This window comes from Megachile rotundata, chromosome 4 (genome assembly GCF_050947335.1).
Source record: "Megachile rotundata isolate GNS110a chromosome 4, iyMegRotu1, whole genome shotgun sequence".
Lineage (NCBI taxonomy): Eukaryota > Metazoa > Arthropoda > Insecta > Hymenoptera > Megachilidae > Megachile > Megachile rotundata.
The window spans coordinates 1,321,198-1,341,412 of NC_134986.1; the positions used below are offsets into that span (position 1 = coordinate 1,321,198).

Sequence of the window (20,215 nt, forward strand, 5' to 3'; positions counted from 1 at the left end):
GTGCAATTCCAATTTTCTACGGAACATAACATATCGAATAACGTATCATATAGGTACCAATAACTGTTGTATTAAAACATATACGCTTGATATATTGTTGTTTCATATTGTGTTGTTTACATGTGCCAGATTTAACCGGAAATACGAGAAGCAAGTCCTGCGTCATTTATATACAATTTCACGTAGCTGCATCTCTAAAACAATCTATATAAATTCATTTGTCACGATGGGTTACGTTCAGTTATGTAGTTGGAAATTTGATAACGGGCAAAATGTGATATCATTTATCCATGAACTAACCTCCGACCTTACTCAAACAATAAAACAGGAATGTGTTTAATTCACTGTAAGTGCTTTCTCAACATCAATTAAATTACTATGGTCGAAACATTCAAATTTATCGATCCGTAGTTGACGTAAACATAAAAAGACCTTAGAAAGTGTTTAACATTTAAGGTTAAATTCAATTTCTATCAATTATAAAAAAAAATATACATTTAATTTAAGAGATTAAGGTTTAATAATAAATTGATTTTTCATTGTATTCAATAAATTTTTATTTAACTTAATGCAAAATTTATTAATACTCTCGGTAGTACAATTAATTTATCAATATTATTTGATTTAAAGTGGACAACAAAATTGTAACAGAGCTTAATAATATTAAATTTTTTATATTTTAATATCAACAGCATGAATGTTTCAATTAATTTGATTTGTTTATTGTTTTTAAACGTTATTTCTCGTATTAAATCCTTGTGTTTTAAACGTTAAATCTTGCGTATATATGTTTGCTAATATCTTTTAAAAAAAATTTGTAATAAATATTTATGTTCTACATTATTTTGCATAGTTAAATGTCAATTCTGAACAAATGGATGGTATAAAATTCATTTGACAAATAGATGCTGATCCATCATAGTGGCCCATCATTAAAACGTTATTATAGCCTATTCTAAAAGCTGTATAATGCATAAAGTTCAAATATATTTTCACGTATATATACATTAATATCAGCAGATTTTTTTTTTTTTTTTTTACATTAGATTTACAACTGGCTCTAGTGAGCCAACCAGCAAATTTGATAATTAGTATATCGCATGCGTGTGAATAACACTCGGTAGTGTTACTATTCCCTATTCTTCATTGTCTGTCGAGTAGGTCATGTGGTTTCGTCCTCTTCAGCCTTCTGATTTTGGGTGTGCTTTTTAAGTTTTTAGCCAGTTTGCTAGGATGAGTTCCAAGTTTGTTGTTGTGTGCTGTTGCGTATTTTTTAATTTGTTCTTTTACGTATTTTATTCCTAGATCTTTATGAAGAGTCTCCCCGCTGACATACCATGGGGCGGCTGTAATTGTTCTTAAAGCCTTGTTGTGGAATCTCTGTATAATATTTAAATTACTTTCTTTTGCACAGCCCCAAAGCTGGATGCCGTAAGTCCATATTGGAATGATCGCCACTTTGTATAGCAGCAATTTATTTTGTAAAGAGAGAGGTGATTTATAGCCTAGTATCCAATACAGTTTTTTCATTTTTATGTCTAATTGTTTTCTTTTCATTTTGATGTGATTTTTCCACGTAAGCCTTTTGTCCAGATGCATGTCGAGATATTTTACACTGTCCCTTGTAACAAGACTCTCCTCATTAATTTTGATTTCCGTGTCTTCGACATGTTTTGTTGTAAAAGTGATGTGACTAGACTTTTTTACATTTATTTTGATTTTCCATTTTTGAGCCCATTCTGCTATTTTGTTCAGAGATTCCTGCAGCAGTTTTGCTGCTTTTGATGAGGTTTTATGCGACGCTAAAATTGCTGTGTCATCGGCGTACGTAGCTATTATTACATTTTCGGTACATGGGAGGTCCGCTGTAAAAATCTGATATAGTGTGGGCCCTAACACACTTCCTTGTGGAACTCCAGCTAAAATTGGGTATATTTTGGAAAGACTGCCATTTTGGTTTACGTGAAAGTATCTTTCACTTAAGTATGATTTGAAGAAGGTGTAATAGTTGTGAGGGAGGTTCTGTTTGATTTTATGTAGTAGTCCTGTATGCCAGACCTTGTCGAAAGCTTGGCTTATATCTATGAAGGCAGCAGAGCAAACTCGGTGTTCCTCAAAACTAGTTTCAATTTCGTTTACTATACGGTGTATTTGTTCAATTGTAGAATGTTGCTTACGGAACCCAAATTGGTGTTGAGGTATTAAGTTTCTTTCTTTCATTATAGGTTCTATTGGTTTCAGGAGTAGTTTCTCAAACAATTTTGACAAGATAGGCAGCAAGGAGATTGGTCTATAGGAGGTTACGTCGGATGGGGGTTTATCGGGTTTTTGAATGAGAATAATTTCGGCAAATTTCCATTGTATTGGAAAATATGTTAGTCTGATAATTGCGTTGAATATTTGTGTTATTGCAACTATTGCTTTTTTTGGAAGTTCTTTTAGTAATCCCGCAGTTATTAAATCATACCCTGGTGCTTTTTTATTATTGAGCACCTTTATTTCTCTCGCTATTTCTTTGGGACTGAAATGTTTGATGGGATTGCTGGGTTGCGATGGAGTGTTCTGATGTTCCGAAGAGGTACAGTCTTCATTATTTTTGTTGTTCGCATGCGTACTTATGATAGGAGACATGTTTTCATTGGGTTTGAAGACTTCAGAAAGATGTTTAGCAAACGTTTCGGCTATATCATAGTCCTCCCTGGCCCACGTATTATTTTCTTTGCGAATGGGGGGGATGTATTTTTCTGGCCTTTTAAGTTTTTTTGTAATTTTCCACAGTGAATAGTCGTCTTGTGGGTACGGGGACAGACCTTGTATATATTCTTGCAATTTATCATTTTTCACTTTGCTAAGCAGTTTTTTCAGTTCTTTAGATAGCTTATTTAGTTTTTTCTTGTCATCTGGGTGTCTATAGTTTTGCCATCTTTTCCTGACGCTTCGTTTTTCAGCAATTTTTTCCCGTATGAATAGTGGATAGTTTATTGTATTCTTACCTGTTTTTATCTGCGGCGTGAATCGATATGCGGCTGTTTGAATTATTTTTGTTAATGACTGTACCGCTTCATCTATGTCTTCCTCTGTTTTTAGTCGAATTTTCAAGTCTACATTTTTATCAATGTACGTTCTTACAGAATTCCAGTCAGTTTTTGTATTGTATAAAGAAGGGCGCTTTTCTTTTTCTACTATTTTTGAACTTAATGTTAATATAACTGGCGAGTGATCTGATGAGAGATCGAAGTTTGGATAGATATTGAGATAGTTTATTGAAATACCTTTTATTATATAGAAATCTAAAAGATCTGGGATTTTTGCTGGGTCAGATGGCCAATAGGTTGGTTTGCCTGTACTGACATGATTGTATCCTTTAGACAACATTGTTTTTTGCAGTTCTCTACCTTTTGGATTTATAAGCCTTGAACCCCACTGTGGGTGTTTCGCATTAAAGTCCCCTCCTGCTATGAATCGTTCTCCTAAAGTGTTGAAGTAGTTATCAAATTGTTCTTTTGTTACTTGGTGTCTTGGTGGACAGTACACAGCGGCCAGGGCTATTGTACCACAAGCGTCCTTTATTTTGATACTGCTAGGCTGAAGATAATCTTTTTCGTATTTGTCAAATTCGTAGTGCGAAATTCTCTCATTTATGATTATTGCCGTACCTCCGCGGGCAGTACCACTCGGATGTGGAGTATGGTACGTTTTGTATCTGAAAATGTTTAGATAGTTTTTCTCTGTAAAGTGGGTTTCTGAAATTAATAATATGTCTATTTTTTGTGTGTTGAGAAAGGATTCTATTTCCAGTTTTCGTTGCAGTAGACCGTTGGAATTCCACAAACAAATTCTGAGATCACTGTCCATTGTTTTATGAGATTTTATTTTTGATGAGAGATGTTAATAGGTTTATGAGGATATTATTTTGATTCATGAGTTGATTTAAAAGGACTTCAAATTTTTGTATGAATTGATTAAGCATTGATTCAGTGTTATTATTGTTGTTATTGTCGTCGGCTTTCTGCGTATTACTTTTTGTCACTTGAGCATAGCTCAGATTTTCCCTTATTTTTTCGTATTGAGATGTTGTTGCTCTGTCCTGTGTCTTATTTCTAGCTTTTTGTAAGTCTTTGTATACACTGCATCCCTTATAATTTGCAGGATGTGAACCATCACATAAAGCGCATTTTGGTGGGATGTCCCTTGGTTTGATGCAGGTATTAGTGGGATGGTTTTCTGCACACTTTACACAGTAAAAGGGATTTGTGCAATAAGATTTTGTGTGACCATATTTTTGGCATCGAAAGCATTGTGGTAGCTCTTTCTTTTTACGTGGTGGTTCTACATCTATTACAGTGTTGAGAAGGTGTTTCAGATTATAAATTTCTTTATTGTTGTCGTTTGGTTCTTGGTCCACGAAAAATAACGGTAGTGGTTCTTTTGTTTTCCAGCTACGAATATTGGTAACATTTCGAATTTTAAATCCTTTCTTTTCTAATTCTTGTTTTATATCTGCTGTTGATACAGTGTGATGCAAGTTTCTAATGACTACTCTGTAAGCTCTTTCTTCTTTTGGTTGGTATGTGTGAAATGCAACTTCATTTAGTTTCAGAAAGTGGATTATTTTTCTATAGGCTTCCGGAGTATTTGTATTTATTTTGACAGAATTTGCTGAGATTGTTTTGCAAACGAATTCTTCATCGGATAAGATTGTTTTTATACTTTCTATCATAAGAGGATAATTGGTAATGTCATCCATGAATACTGGGGGCGGTTTTTGTATTCTTTTTTTGTTATTATTATTTATTTGAGTTATTTCGGGGTCGATATGACTTAATACTGTAAATCTATTAGAATTTTGTGAATTATGAGTATTGGAATCGAGAGCTTGTTTCTTTGCAGCAGGTGTACTATTTTGCATCGTTTCCCAATTTCTTTTGCATTTTCGTGTTTGTGTCTGTTGCCATGGAATATTTGAATCTGTAGTGTCCATATTGGTTTGTATTATATCAGCTAGTATTGACGGATCTCCTGGAATTATCCGTTTGCGTGTTCTATTTGTATTGAGAGTTTCGAAAGTGGTCGTATCTAAATGAGGTAAGTTGGTATGTGTGGCTCGTGTCGACATAATAGGTATAGCTTGTTGTGTATACTGTCTATTTCGATAAGATGTTGAGGTCGTAGTTGTTGTTATGACATCGGCAGTGGTAATAGTATATATGGGTGAGAAGGCTGGTCCTCCACTGGCTTGAGACATCGCTAGTGTTGAACACTGTGGTTATGAGTGGTTGTTTTATTATGCAAGCGACACCCACGGTTCGCGCACTGACACTTATACACCAATCACAGTTCTCACAAGTAATCTGGATCTCTGTACACTTTGTTCATATTCGGGGCTCACTACACGTCTTGTCTCTTCGACGGTTTGCGAGCGAATATCAGCAGATTTGATTAAAATATTGTGATTTCTTTAGTTTGATGACATTGTAAGATGTAAGAATATTTTTTCATTGCCCATACTATTAACTCATTTTAAATGTAAAAGTATTTGCTACTCAATATCAATAAAAATTCGATCTTCGATAAAGGTCCTGATCAGAATGTTTTAAATTCGAATGTTTTGTTTGCCAGAAAAACTCGTAAAATAATCAAGAAGAGATTATAAATATTATTTATATTAATTATTATACATTATAAGTGAACCAATATTAGTTTATTTAATAACGAAAATCTATACTATATCAATTTATTATTTTCTTATATAAGTTGGAAGTGAGGAAAGCAGTTAACTGGTATATTTGAAATCATGTACAGAACTTGAGTTTGATTAAAATAACTCATGTAATATAATATACAATTTCATTACTAAACACACTTACAATATTGTGCAAGCAAAATATAATAATTCATATTAATTACAATTACGTTCTGCACTATTTAATGAATTTTTGACTGCTGAAGTATTAAAATTCAAGATAAAAACCCTGATGAGAACCCTCAAGAGCCAAAACATTCATTTCATTTACTAGTAAATACTTTTCACATTCAAAATTATTTAATAAAAAGGATAAAGAACAATTATTTCTTATATGATTTTTACAAATGCATCTTACAAATATACAATTTCTTTTGCAATTGAATGAATTGTACATATTTTATTTCAGTAATTGGGTTATATTGATCTTTCATCTGCGGTATAAGAAGGAAAGAATATCTCACACTAATAATAATAAAAATGTAATCGATATAAAACAGATCAGAAAATATTATATTTAGTATTTTTTAAATTTAAAAGTTTTACTAAATTATTCACTGTTTTTAATTTTCTTTTTATTTTATTTTCCTTTTGACCTTGTTTTCTTTGTAGGTTATTTATACTTTATTTTAATTGTTCTTCTCTCTTCCTTTATTACTGTAGAGTTAAACTTCTATTAATACATTGATTGGTACAATAAAGTAGTTGAAAATTTGATTAGGCAATACTTTTATCCTTAATAAATCTTACGAAATACCTGTAAAATTTTGTTGTGTTTATTATGCATAGTTTCAAATAGTTAATAGGAGTATTTTTAATTTGATAAGTAAAAAATTTTTAATAACGTAGCTAATAGAGTTATTTGCCGAATAACGCTGCTATCAAAGGGTTAAACGATATTTAAAAAACATTGAAATTATCAAATTTTATAATAGCAATGACAGAACACATTTGAAATGGCGTTCTTCTACACCGATCAATTGAAGAGTGATTTCCAAACAGCAGAACGTTTCATTCCTCGCACAAACGATCGTGAGAGTTGGTGTTCATGGTTTTTAATTAAGCTCTTCCACAACCAGAATCGTAAAAAATACTATTCTAAAGATTGTCCAGTTAAGAACATTTCCACGAATTTCATTCCAAAAACACCGAAAATTACTACTATTGGTTTACGAATGAACTGTGAAGATACAGAAGAAAATGATCAACGATTTTGGAAAATTGCTGATATCAAGAATTATTTGAAGCAATATTTCAACATGTTTCAAAGGTATTTTTAAAAATTATGAAATTATAGCATTTTAATAATATCAGCATTAGTAGTATTAATTTTTTTGAATAATATCTTATTTGTAAACAATAAATCTTTTCTAGTTTGGTTACATTAATATTTAACTATTAAGGATAGACGAATAATTTTACTGTTCAATAAAATTTCAAAAATACTCTAAATTGAATAAGTGAAACTAATTTCACTTACTATTGGTTATTTTTTTAAAAATGAAACTGTGAATTCTATTATATGAACGATTAACGAGGTATGGAAAGGGAAGTTGGCGAACTGCTATTATCCGAACGTTCAGTTATGTGATCTGACTAATTCAGATAAATGGAATTTTATTGTATACCTATCTCCAGATTTATACGGTACTTTATTTGCCTGATTTTACTTTTACACAATAACGGATTTAAAGAAAAAAAGTGGTAATAGTGAATATTTTGACAATATCAATACAAGGATAGAACTTTTATATTTTTGATTCTTTTGTTATGAAACTTTCACTAAAATTTTGACATCTATCTGGTTAAAACGAGACCAGACACGATTCAGTTTGGTCTATATTTACTGCTTTAATTGACGATAATTTTGATTTAAACGATTTCTATTTATACGGTTTTCTAAGGAACTTATTTTTAGTATAAGTCGGATGATAGATTTGGATTTTAAATCAGCATTCGAAATTATTCCAATTTTTATGCTAACGCTTTGCACTCAAAAATATTTTTCTGATTGACGAGTAACGACTCTAAAACTTTCTTTTTAAAACGTTTCACAAATTTTCTTGATATTATTATTTTTTTATTATTGATACCACTTTGCCTGTGTTATTATGTTGTGTACATCATATGCGTAACGCTATAGATTTAATTACGAATTATTTCAACTTATTTTATTCAAGTGAACGGTGAGTGTGAGTTATTTTTTGAGTGCAAAAGACTAACAGTATACTCTTCACGAGACATGTATGCGAATATTTCGGCAAGTTTCTTTTCGAGGTAAGTGAAACCAATGTTGCATAATAGATTCTCGCCTGCTATAGTGTTCTGCATTGTGTCAAACAAGAAACTCAGAGACTACATATAAAATGTAGCTGCTCTTATCCTTCAACTCTTTCAATTCGAACACAAAAACCTAATTGGTATTGAACTGTTACCAAGCTGAGACAAAAAGAATCAAGACGAATCAAACACAATAAGACCCTTGATATGGACTGTCTTTGGATGACTTATCGGGACTGTATTGAAAACTACATGCCATGACTGTTATAGCGTTATTTTACACTGCTGGCTCGATGAAAACCCGTAAAAGTTACTTATGAAATTCAAGTTTAAATTCTTTTAATATTATATCGTACAGTACCCTTCCGAAAGATAAAAAGTCTAAAACGAATTTAATTATTTCATTTAAAAATTGTGTTAACGTTTTATTATTGATAACTCAGTATGAAATAATAATAAGTGATTCTACGTGAAAAGATGCATGAAATGCTGGGTATAAAACCTAACACTCATAATGACTTTTTCATCTGACACTCACGATTTTGAAACATTTGATTCGGAAGACTCATGAAATACATATACGATTGAATGCAGTAGAAAAAAATAATATTTTATCTACATAGAGTCCATATTATGCTTGCACTAACACATTTCCTTCTATCGGCAATATCAGAGCTAATTATCAAAACAATATTTCAGTATTGGATATACATTTAAAGTGTTTATAGAATTACATTAATAATGTCGTTTGTACGGAAATGCATGATATTATCAATTGAAACAAAACATGAAATTATTAAGAAAGTGAGCAGCAGCAAGTATGCAACTAATACAAAAATGTGGTAGAAAATTCTCAATCAGTACAGAACAATAATTAACTGTAAGTTAATTAGTTAGCCAATACGTATAATAGTGATTCTCATTTACTAACAATAAGTATAACATATCGTTACTACCAAGATACTGTTTCTTTCTACAATATTTGCCAATTGAACATCGCTAATATTCAAACGTAACTTTTTTTTAAAATTATTAATTATTACGTGGTATAATTGTTAAGTGTCGTCTCTACCTATCTCGCTTTATAACTGTATAACTCAATATCATTCGCTAATTCTCTGATATTTATATTTATTTTTCATATTTCCATATATATGACTGTTAACTGTAATTCTAAATCGTTCTCTAATTAATTTAATAAAGCCTTTTTGTTGGGAAGTCTACATAGACTCATATATCACTATATGTACATACGAGGTGTGACACAAAAAAAAAAACGAGATTAGTCCAATAAATCATTGTATCTTCAAAATCAGTTCTCCGCAACATTATCACCTTCAAAGTAGACCCCTTCAGCCTTCACACACTTCTGCATTCGGCACTGCCGTTGCTGGTAACAATTCTGGAACGAGGTTTTTGGAAGTCCCTTCGGGAGATTCTCCGTTTCTGCCTGAATCTCTTCAACTGAGGTGAAATGCATTCCCTTTAAGCAAAATTTAACTTTAGGAAATAAAAAAAAAGTCGCATGGAGCCAAATCAGGTGAATAAGGAGGATGCCTCATCACAGTAATATTTTTGCTGGTCAGAAACTGTTTAACAGACAGTGCCGTGTGAGCAGGTGAATTGTCCTGGTGCAACAGCCATCCATCGCTCCACAACTTTCCCTAATTTTTTCACGAAGTCTTTTTAGTACTTCAATGTAATTTTTGACATGCGTGCTGTTTTGGGTTTTGGAAATTCTGGAGACTTCCACTGCATCGACTTGCGCTTATTTTCTGAGTCATAGGTAAAAATCCATGTCTCATCACATGTTATAACAGATTTTAACAAATTTTACAAGAAACTTGATGTTTATTGGCTGTTCGGTTTTTACATTAGACATTTTTCCGGCAAAATGTAATTGCACGTGTTTATCCAATAATGTAATACTCCCAAATGACGGATTAAATCGAAATTGGCAGTATGGATAGAGGATGTGTGTGGGATGATGCCACTGAAACAATTTCTGCCAACTCCATTGTTTTTTCATACTACACACGTAATCTCGTTTTTTCTGTGTCATACCTCGTATGTATAAAGTCAAATACGGCTCACTCAGTTAGATCAAAACTGCTCTCTCACCTCAAAAGCGTAGTTAACGCCTAAATTCAGAGTCAATGACGGTTACACATCGAGTGTTAATACTTTCTAGAAAAGTTTAAAGTTATTAAAACATAATAATTTAAATATTGTACTTCGCCAGCGATGTATTTAATATAAATAGAAATATAAACATACAAAAACAGAAATAAAAATATGGGAGGCATAAAATATTATGTAGTGTTTAATCGTCTATTTGTATCACTTGGATTGGAATATTTGATATTTCGTATAGGAAAAGCAATTGTTTTATCGTTACAAAATTTTATTATTCGAACGCATTTGTTTTCCTACTTGCTTTGGACTCCTCTAGTAGGTGTACATAAAATTAATATTCAATGAATTTGAATTACGGACGATTTATTAACTTTAGTCGACGTTGGTTCACAATAAAAAATTCGGTAGTAAAAGTGACATGGATTATCGAATTTATGTATTGTCGCATAAACTAAAATGATTTTGATCGCGACATATTTATAATTCGACAAAAAAATATAAGTAGGCTGCGCTTGAAATAGATACTGGTCTTTGGACTGTTTATTGCAAAAGGAATGAACCGGTTGACTTAAGGTAAACCGGATTTATACTTTTGCATATTATTTTATAGAGAACATTGTTCCTTTATGTTTTCTATATAAGATATGCGTTTCTCTCAACCTTTTAAAAAATTTAACCACTTACGGTTAGCCTACGGCCAAAGTGTAAAAATTTCTCAGATCGGACAGGCCGTTTGGCCACAGTGAGGGAACATAGAAAAGTGAGCACAGACATAATAAACTGATAGGCTTCGTGCGAATCCAAAAACTAATATAAGTGCCGAAAACATGTAACTTCTTGGGAACTAACCCACCTAACTTTAACTCATCTACACCTGTGTTAAACTAAACATTGAGATATAACACTATGTTCTATGTAACAAATTTAGAATCATAATTTATAAGGACACATTTGTTTCAGGTACCAAAGTTTCTTACGCACTTTATGGATACCCAACTGCTACCAAGGAAATACCTTCTTTTCCTCTTCCTTCACTTCGATGATTACAAAATATTCGGGGAAAGCTAGAAATAATAGTTTCGTGTCAAACTCAGCCGATTCTATACTGATACATTCCGAAGATGAACAGCAGTCTTGCTACAATTCATCTGAAATCGAATTTCCGTTCGAAAATCTTTCAGACACAACAGAATATTATTTAAATCAGCAAAATAATGAAACGAGATCTCACTCTCAGGAACATCTCGCAACAATCGAAATAAGTGAATCACGACGTTTTAATTATAGCCCTAACGACAACCGAATTAAATTAAAGAAAAATGTCTCTGTTCAAACTTCAGACAGAAGAAAATTATGTTATAGAAAAACTAAGAAGAAAATTGAAAAAAGGTGCAAAGAAAATGTCTTTTCCAAGGATATTAAAATCATCTTTAGGACCAATTATCCAGACTTCAATAAAAGCAGCAAGACCAATATAAAATGTTTAGAAATAGCTACTCAGAAGCAAAAGCATAGAAGGATTTCAACGAAAAACAATAGCAAAATCCATCAAAATATATCCACAAATATAAAAGAGCATGTTTGTTGTTTAGAAAACACTTGCAAACCTGCCGATGCAAAAGAAATGTTCAAAGATGTTGAAATTGAAACAAAACAAAATATTGGATTAAAGAAACAAACTTTATTCAAAAATAACAAAGAAAATTATGAAAACAATAATTTATTGATATCTTATCGACAACGTTACAGTAGAATTAAGAGTAAATCTTTAGTTGTTTTTAGGGATAAGCATGAAAGTTATGAATCCAAAACACATTCAGCCAGTAAAATCTACGACACAAATTCACGTGAATTCTGTAACAATTCACAGAGTCTGTTCAATGAAAAACATTTTGGTGGCGGGGGAGAAATTATTCAGTCGAATGTCACTTCACCAGAAATCACTAATATATCATGGGAACCTCAGAATTTTATCGTCGAAGATAAAACTTCCGAGATGATGATCCTTGGAAATGTTAAAAAGAGGTTAGAAAAGGACTTGGATGATTATTTTTCAATTACCGATTGTAATTTTGACAACGACTTTTTTCCAAATGCTGAAGATTCGAACGAAATCTTTGAGAGCGGTCAGTCCTCTCCAAACACTAAACAGAATCAAAGTGTCTCGCATGATAGTTCAAAAGCGAGTTTTGTGTTAATGGCAACATCGCTAAAACACCGAAAATTAAAACAATTTTGTCAAAATGTAAATGATACGGTAAAGAGAAAACAATCATTTCGTACGAATTTAACATGTGCTTCATCAATACATTTTTCAAATTTGGATATAAGCCAGTCTCAAAGCAGTTATCACACTTCTTTTCGAGAACAAGAGTGTAGTCCGAGTTCTTCGACCGAGTATTGCACCGCTAGTAATATTTCCCTGTCGGAAATGCACAACTTGCAAAACAGTTCATTCGACTCCATGTTTCGAAGTTACACGATGGATACCCGCAAATTGCTGGCCGACAATTGCTTATCAGATGACATCTTGAACGAGGAGAGACAAACGTTTCAGGACACTAGTGAATTATTTGATCGGACCTTGATGAATTCTTGTGCAGTGTGCCGTTATCAAAGAAACTCTACGCCAAAATTGAAAAGTCCGTCAAAGCAAATCACACGATCATTAGATTCCGGAATTTTTGCCGATTGTTCGCACGACCAGTTGCGAATCGCATCGGATGATCTTTTAAGGGGGAGATATTCGCAGGAAAATGGACAGGAAGAAGAGAGTGAAACTAGAGAATTGGATTTGTTATCGACTTATGATTTCAACACGGACAGTAGTTATTCAGACGAATCTCTTAATCGAAGGGTCGACATCGCCGTGGAAAAGTTCACGGAAAAGCTGATCCTCACTGAAAGAAGGGCGAGAATCAAATTGAAGCGTCTGGAAGATCCAGCGAGATACAGACAAGAGAGAAAACGGTGGAAGAGCAGACGACAAGTATGTCTAGAGATTATTAATGTTTCGTAAAATTGAAATTTAAATGAAAATTTAGTTTTAATTAAATATTTACTTACAATTGGAGTTAAACATAAGCTAACGCAGTTTATCACAGAGACGAACAGTAAAACTTATAAAATCTAACAAAGGAATAATTTTTCTATTCAACGATTTCAATGAAACTTTATGGGTTTTTATATTTATTACACAAAAACTCATTTATTTATTACAGTTATCTGGTCGAATGAGAAGTTTTGTTGGGATGCATTTTCTCCGTCTGCATCATCTGAGCAGCCTGTATTCTGTATAACTCTTCAAACAATATTTTAACACTCCTACTTTATTTAGTTTGATCTAAATTTGTATTAGTACATTGATTATTTCTGCAAGGTGTGTACTGACCTCACTATTTTGTACACTCAAGCTATGTATTCACTCGAATGTTCGTATAAATAAACTTGTCTTGTTGTCACATGTCCCTTTTCGTATGTATAAAACTGTACTGCTGTTCGCTGTAAATCAATAAATAGCGAAATGCCATTGAAAAAATAAACGTAACAGCTGTAGTACATTGTATACTGCATATCGTTATCAAATAAATACCCTTCTGTATATTAATACATATTTTACTCTTTGCTTTCTACGAAACAATTCTAGTAAAATGATTATTTTTATTTTGTCATAACTGTATCCACTTTCAAGTTGTTTACTACTATTTTCCAACCATAGACCCTTTTATTCCTTGAAAAACGAAATTCGCGTTTAACAGATCACAATTGTTCAAACTTTTCGTGTTTATTTATTAAGTGAGAAGTTTAATTTCCTCACTGCATAATTTCAGTCTACTGCAAATTTTTAGTTTTGCAAATAAATTACATATGCACCGTGTCGCACGTAAATTTTCTGATAAATGGAAGAATAACTCACGCAATAATGCTTTCATTAGTACGCACCTTAACACACGTTGATTTTTGTTAATTTTCACACCATTCAACCAAACGCTCCTTGATTATCATTTCAAGTTCACACACTACGAAATTATATGCATTTCAATTTCGTTATTTATTTTAATTTTAATCTAATAGTCAAGGAGTTGTACTTTTAAATTAATTAGCATTGAGAGTTATACTTGTGTGAATGAAAGTGTGCATTTTATTTTTGGGTTAGTTTTTATGATGATAAAAAGTGATTTATCACAAATTAGCATTAAGTTCTTGCTTTGGATCACACTAAAAACCCAAAAAGTTTCATTTAAGACTGAATAGAAAATATGAATATGCAAAAAGCAAATGCATCGTTTTCATTAAATAGTACAATTGCAATTGTTAATACATGTAAATTCAGATCAGTTTATGTATAAAAATATTAAGATGCATAAAAATTAACAATTTAGCAGATATTTCACATTTTTTTTATATGAAATATATAATAATTGTTTGTTTGAATATTATATCTTTCTGTATAACAATAAATCAAAGAGTTAATCCATGTAAAAAAAATGATAACGAAATTGCAAGGATTATGTATCGAAAAAGTTTTATTTTATATATTATAGAAAAATTAATCTTTTTTTCATGTACACAACAGGTAAGACAACCATCTTTGTGGTCAAACGATGATGAATGGATTTCAAGCAGCCCTTCGCCTCCCTTATATTCCTTTTCTGATTCAGAAATTGACCATTTGTAATTTGCCGAGAAGTAGAGAATAATCTGAAGGATCTTTAAGATACACAAAGAAGACGCTAAACATTGGTTGACTAGGTGCATACACGGCTAGGAATAAACAAGTACATTCAATTTATCTTATTTGCATTGAGAAAACTTTTTATGTGGAATAGTTCTTCTTTTCTGTTCCCTCCAACATCATCAATATTTTTACAAAATGTATCAGAAGAAACTTATTTGTTTACAACGAAAAAGTTTATAATTTCTTGTAAGGTAATCTTCGATAAATCATCGCCATTTTTTTAACAGCGATGATATATTTTTCTTTTCATGTTGCGACGGTAACAAAAATAAATTTCAGACCTGACATACTGATTTTCAAACGGCCCAATATAAACAACTCATGACAATTTGTAGAAAAACGATTTATTGAATATTTTGTTATTTCTATTTTCAATGTTTATTTTATGTAAAATGTTTAAGGTGACAATTTAGTATCTCTCTATTAGTTAATGTGATTATATATTAGATAATTTAAAGATTTGTTTGAAGGTCGATGTATGCATCATACATACTTGAAATCTTTTTTTTGCTACGATAATAAAGAAAAAAAAATGTAATCACAATTTAACAACGACGATGATTTTGAAAACTCGAAGAAATATTCTTATAAACAAAAACGATAAAAAACAGTATTTGCTGTTCCAAACTGAATAAATTTGTTTTGTATTGGCAGAAATAATGAAAATATTTCAGCGAGTAAAATAAAACACATGCTTTGCTTAATTGTAAAACAACTGTGAGCTTCTAAAGTCTTGCGCAGGAAAGCATTAGCTATTAAATTGATGTATATAAAGAAGTCGTTCCTGAATCTTTCTAAAAACTGTGTAGATTCTTAATTCTAGGTTATGAAAGAAATAACAGTCTGTAAATGAAAGCTCGACAAGATAATACGTATGAAAAACAATTGCACACCTCAATTTTACACAATTTTTTAATACACTCGTATTACTATATGTGGTTTGACAATATTGAAAAACAATACCATACCGCGTTGTTTAAGTTGCAGATTTTTATATACATCATGTACTCTCTAAAATTAACTACAATTTGTAGTATAAAATGTTTAAAAGATAAATGGGTCAGCCTTTGGTCCAATACACATTGGGATATTGAACAATTCTACTATCTTTTTTCTACTAAAAAATCAAAATCATCTTAAAACCGTAAAATCAAGTCATATTTTAAATTGTTACGTATTGCATTTGTTTTATATTAACAAAATTGTGTATATACTGTTATTTCATGAATAATTTATTCTAATAAATCTCGAGTGAAATTTTTTTTTACATTAATAATATCAAAATTATAAAATTTTATCGTAAACTTTCGACTTCATGAAGTTTTTATTCCAAATAATAGCTTAATGTGTGTGTGTGTGTGTGTGTGTAAAATGTTTAGTCAATGCTCTCAGTATGTTCTAATAATACTGTTTCCGATTAAAAAATATCATTTCAATATGAACACGTTTAAAGTTTACCACTCATTGTCAGTAATGACAGATTTTAGGAACTTGTTCTTTTAAATCATGCCTCGATGCATAGATAGCGTTTTCAAAAATGCAAGAAAAAAAAGAATTGAAAGCAGATGTCTATGAAAAAAAATGGAAATTATTAGTCACATGACTATTTACCTGCCGTAAAATTAGTTGCCTGGCATGCAGATTGTTCTTTATCGTTTTTAACAATTTCTGTTTACCGATATTATTAGAATATCCCCTTAAACCCACCTTCAAATACAACTGATTTCTGTCTTGCTTTCTCATATACTTTGCTGACCGTTTTTTACCCAGATCTTATCCGTTTATATTTTTACAAGGTCACAAATATATGCCACTTTATGTGGCATATTTATTTATTTATGAGGCTATTATATGTGATCGTTACAATTTGGTTTGTAACGATCACTTGTAAGCACATCTATCAAAGTATTTTAATATGATCAGCAATCCTAAATAGCTATTGTTAAGTTGAAACGAAGAAGAAACGAATAAAAACAGTAAAAAACAGTATAATAGATTATAATTATAGTAAAAGACAAAAAAAATGAATGGTAATATATCGCAATAGAACGCGCGCTGACCGATCATCGAAAGGTTTCGAACATAAGTAGGAAATGAACATAGAATCGCTTCCTCTTCCTAAATAGTGCACACATTTTAATTGAAGAGTATACCATATAACGCGCATTATTTATTTGAGTTTTATAGAGATGTCCAATGAAATCAGCAACTTAAACTGTTACCGCTAATAATATGAAATCGCAGAGATGTGTCCAATAAATGTTGCACTTATAATCGAATTACAATACAATAAATTGTAGAAAATTTCATTGTGTTTGAAGAGTAATTAATTACAGAACAAGTTTTTTCTCTAAGGTACTGAGGACGATGAACAATATAAAGGAGCGATAAAAAGGCAAAACTGCGATTGTGCAAAAGAACGTGAAGCAAAGGCGAGCAAAATACTCGGGGATCCAACAACAATCACAAAATGTGTGAAGATACGTCAATTCTCGCCTGGTCCAACAGAAGTTCGACCACATCATTAGACGAGACTGACCGTTTCTGTACTGTGGTTTCCTTTGATGGAAGCAGAAACGAGCGTGCTCGATACCCAGCCGAGCGGAAATGCATAAACGACCAACAGACGGGGACACACTGGACCTTTTCCTCGTTCCTTGTATCGAAAAGGAAGAAGACTGTCTGTATCAGTAGTCTGACAACGGGCCAACCGTTTCCCTGTCAAACGAGGAGTCCTTCTAAGGTCTGTTAGAAAAACTGACGTTGCCAGTGGACAGCACCGATCAAAAGAAATCTCTCTTTACTTCCGTAAACTGGCTGTTCTTGATTCACTGGAAATTACCTTCCCTTCCTTTACCAATGCTCTTCCTTTTGTCTCCTACATTTCCGCCCAATTTCTCTGTCCCTCCCTTTACAATAATAGGTTATGTAAACGTTCTCTCTTAAATATGTCCAATTTTCACGCACCTTATTTAGAGTATTACTATTGTTGAAATTTTTAGACATACTTTGTGATTATTGTTGAATAAATGGAACGTTTATGTGTTGATGTATTTTGACATCATTAGTTAGAATGTTTTTAAAAAACTCTTAATACTAACGAAATACAGAAATGTTTAAAATCAGAAAAAAATCCGTTAGAAATTTTTCCAAATACCTGCTAGGCATTTCATTAACACAGGATATTGAATTTCGATAAGATCTTACCTCGTTCGAATGATATACGTGATATACGTCGTTTTATTTACGTTTCACATGCATATTTGTGACATGCTAAATACGAACATCATATCCCTTTGGCGGAGGTTACATATTTTCAAGATGTTGGTGCAAATGTTGTTGAACGTTTGTCCGTGGTAACATAGAATACGTAGCTGACATCTTTACAGCGACCGGATACAAAATTCTGTCCAAACCAACCCTTATATCCGGTTTACAGTAGGTACCTAAATTATTATACATAAATACAAAGTTGCATATTTTATAACTTTAACTAATGGAGTAACACAAATATTTTTATTGTAATGTTACAATATAATATATTGCATATTTTGTTATAACGTCTGATCTCTTATCGATAATACATGTAATTAAAAGCGAAAATTGAACACTTGAAACATAAGTCGAACATTATATTATACAAGAAAACACAAGTATTTAATATTTTAACACTCCGCCTTTTTTAATTCTAAATTTATACATATAATTGATAACCAGCACTTACCGAATATAAATTGGAGTCAAGAGCTTCGTCCAACCAGTAACAGTACTTAACATACGAGGTGTGACCCAAAAGTAACGAGACTAGTCCAATAAATCATTGTACCTGCAGAATTAGTTCTCCGTGACATTATCACCTTCAAAGTAGTCCCCTTCAGCATTCACACACTTTTGCATTCGGTGATGCCATTGCTGGTAACAGTTCCGGAATGAGGTTTTTGAAAGTCCCTCCAGAAGATTCACCGTTTCCGATTGAACCTCTTCAACTGAGGTGAAATGGGTTCCCATTAAGCAAAATTTAACTTTAGGAAATAAAAAAAAGTCGTATGGAGCCAAATTAGGTGAATAAGGAGGATTCCCTATCACAGTAATAATTTTGCTGGTCAGAAACTGCTTGACAGACAGTGCCGTGTGAGCGGGTGCTTTGTCCCGGAGCAACAGCCATCCATCGCTTCACAACTGTGGCCTTTTTTTCCTAATTTTTTCACGAAGTCTTTTTAGTATTTCAATGTAACAGTGTTAGTTAACAGTCTGACCACTGGGAAACCACTCAATCATTACAATTCCATTAATGTCGAATTTTGATTTTGACATGCTTGCTTTTTTGGGTTTTGGGGATCCTGAAGATTTCCACTGCATCGACTGGCGCTTACTTTGTGAGTCATAGGTAAAAATCCATGTCTCATCACATGTTACAACAGATTTCAACAAATTTTAGAAGAAACTTGATGTTTATTCACTGTTTGGTTTTTACGTTAGACATTTTTCCGGCAGAATGCAGTTGCACGTGTTCACTAAATAACGCAATACTTCCAAATGGTATGACCGATTCAATCGAAATTTGCAACATGGATAGAGGAAGTATGTGGGATGATGCCACAAAAACAATTGCTGCCAATTCCATTGTTTTTTCAAGATACACAACGAGTCTCGTTACTTTTGGGTCATACCTCATATACTTATATCTACACCCGCTTGTCATTGTAGAACATACTCATGTTTGCCGATAATTTAATAAAATCGCATGAAGTATGTCTTGCATTTCTTACTTTGACAACATTCACAACTGATTTTGACCAAAAACATTACACTGTCATATATAGGTGACTCAAAATGTCACAACCAAACTTATATTACGTATTAATGAGATCAAATGAGCAAAGAAAATTCATATCAACTGATGTATGGAAATGTTATTGATAAATTGTAAATGTTTAAAGATATCCTGGAAAGTTGTACTTAACACTTCATTGTACGTTATTAACATGCTTATTAAAATATCAAATTATGTACGCTGTTATTATAATATTGTTTATTACGTTAGATATTATTTGCCGATATTAAAGTTTGTACAAATAAAATACATGAGAATAAAGCTATCGAAATTTATTTTGGTTTAATTCTTCTTTTTAATTCAATTATGAAAATATCCAGTCAACAATTTGTTAAGATGCATTGTACACAAATATTAGTACATATCATTCTGATTAACAATTATTATTAACATTATCTGATCTAGAACTTTAGGATCTCTATCGTTTATTTTGTCGTCTTTTTGTCCTTTTTGATATTTGTTTGACGAATGCGTATAATTCGAA

At 31.9% G+C, this 20,215-nt stretch overlaps 1 protein-coding gene across 2 annotated transcripts; it reads left to right on the top strand.

Moving 5' to 3' along the window:
- Window positions 1-205: 205 nt before the first annotated feature.
- Window positions 206-19,967, top strand: LOC143264267 (uncharacterized). 2 transcript variants are annotated; one of them, XM_076530671.1, is made up of 5 exons: window positions 206-346; window positions 6,679-7,013; window positions 11,120-13,148; window positions 14,736-14,937; window positions 17,253-19,967. In XM_076530671.1, the coding sequence occupies exons 2-4, from the start codon at window positions 6,700-6,702 to the stop codon at window positions 14,835-14,837; spliced, it is 2,445 nt and encodes an 814-aa protein (XP_076386786.1). In that variant the 5' UTR covers window positions 206-346; window positions 6,679-6,699; the 3' UTR covers window positions 14,838-14,937; window positions 17,253-19,967. The 2 variants fall into 2 exon arrangements, with proteins under 2 accessions (XP_076386786.1, XP_076386787.1); XM_076530672.1 differs by lacking the exons at window positions 14,736-14,937; window positions 17,253-19,967 and adding an exon at window positions 13,381-13,753.
- The last annotated feature ends 248 nt before the right edge of the window (window positions 19,968-20,215 follow it).

Coding starts and splice junctions, on each gene's coding strand:
- LOC143264267 (XM_076530671.1), top strand. CDS start 6,700: ATGGCGTTCTTCTACACCGATCAATTGAAGAGTGATTTCCAAACAGCA. Junction 7,014..11,119: donor TATTTCAACATGTTTCAAAG/GTATTTTTAAAA, acceptor CATTTGTTTCAG/GTACCAAAGTTTCTTACGCA. Junction 13,149..14,735: donor GGTGGAAGAGCAGACGACAA/GTATGTCTAGAG, acceptor TGTACACAACAG/GTAAGACAACCATCTTTGTG.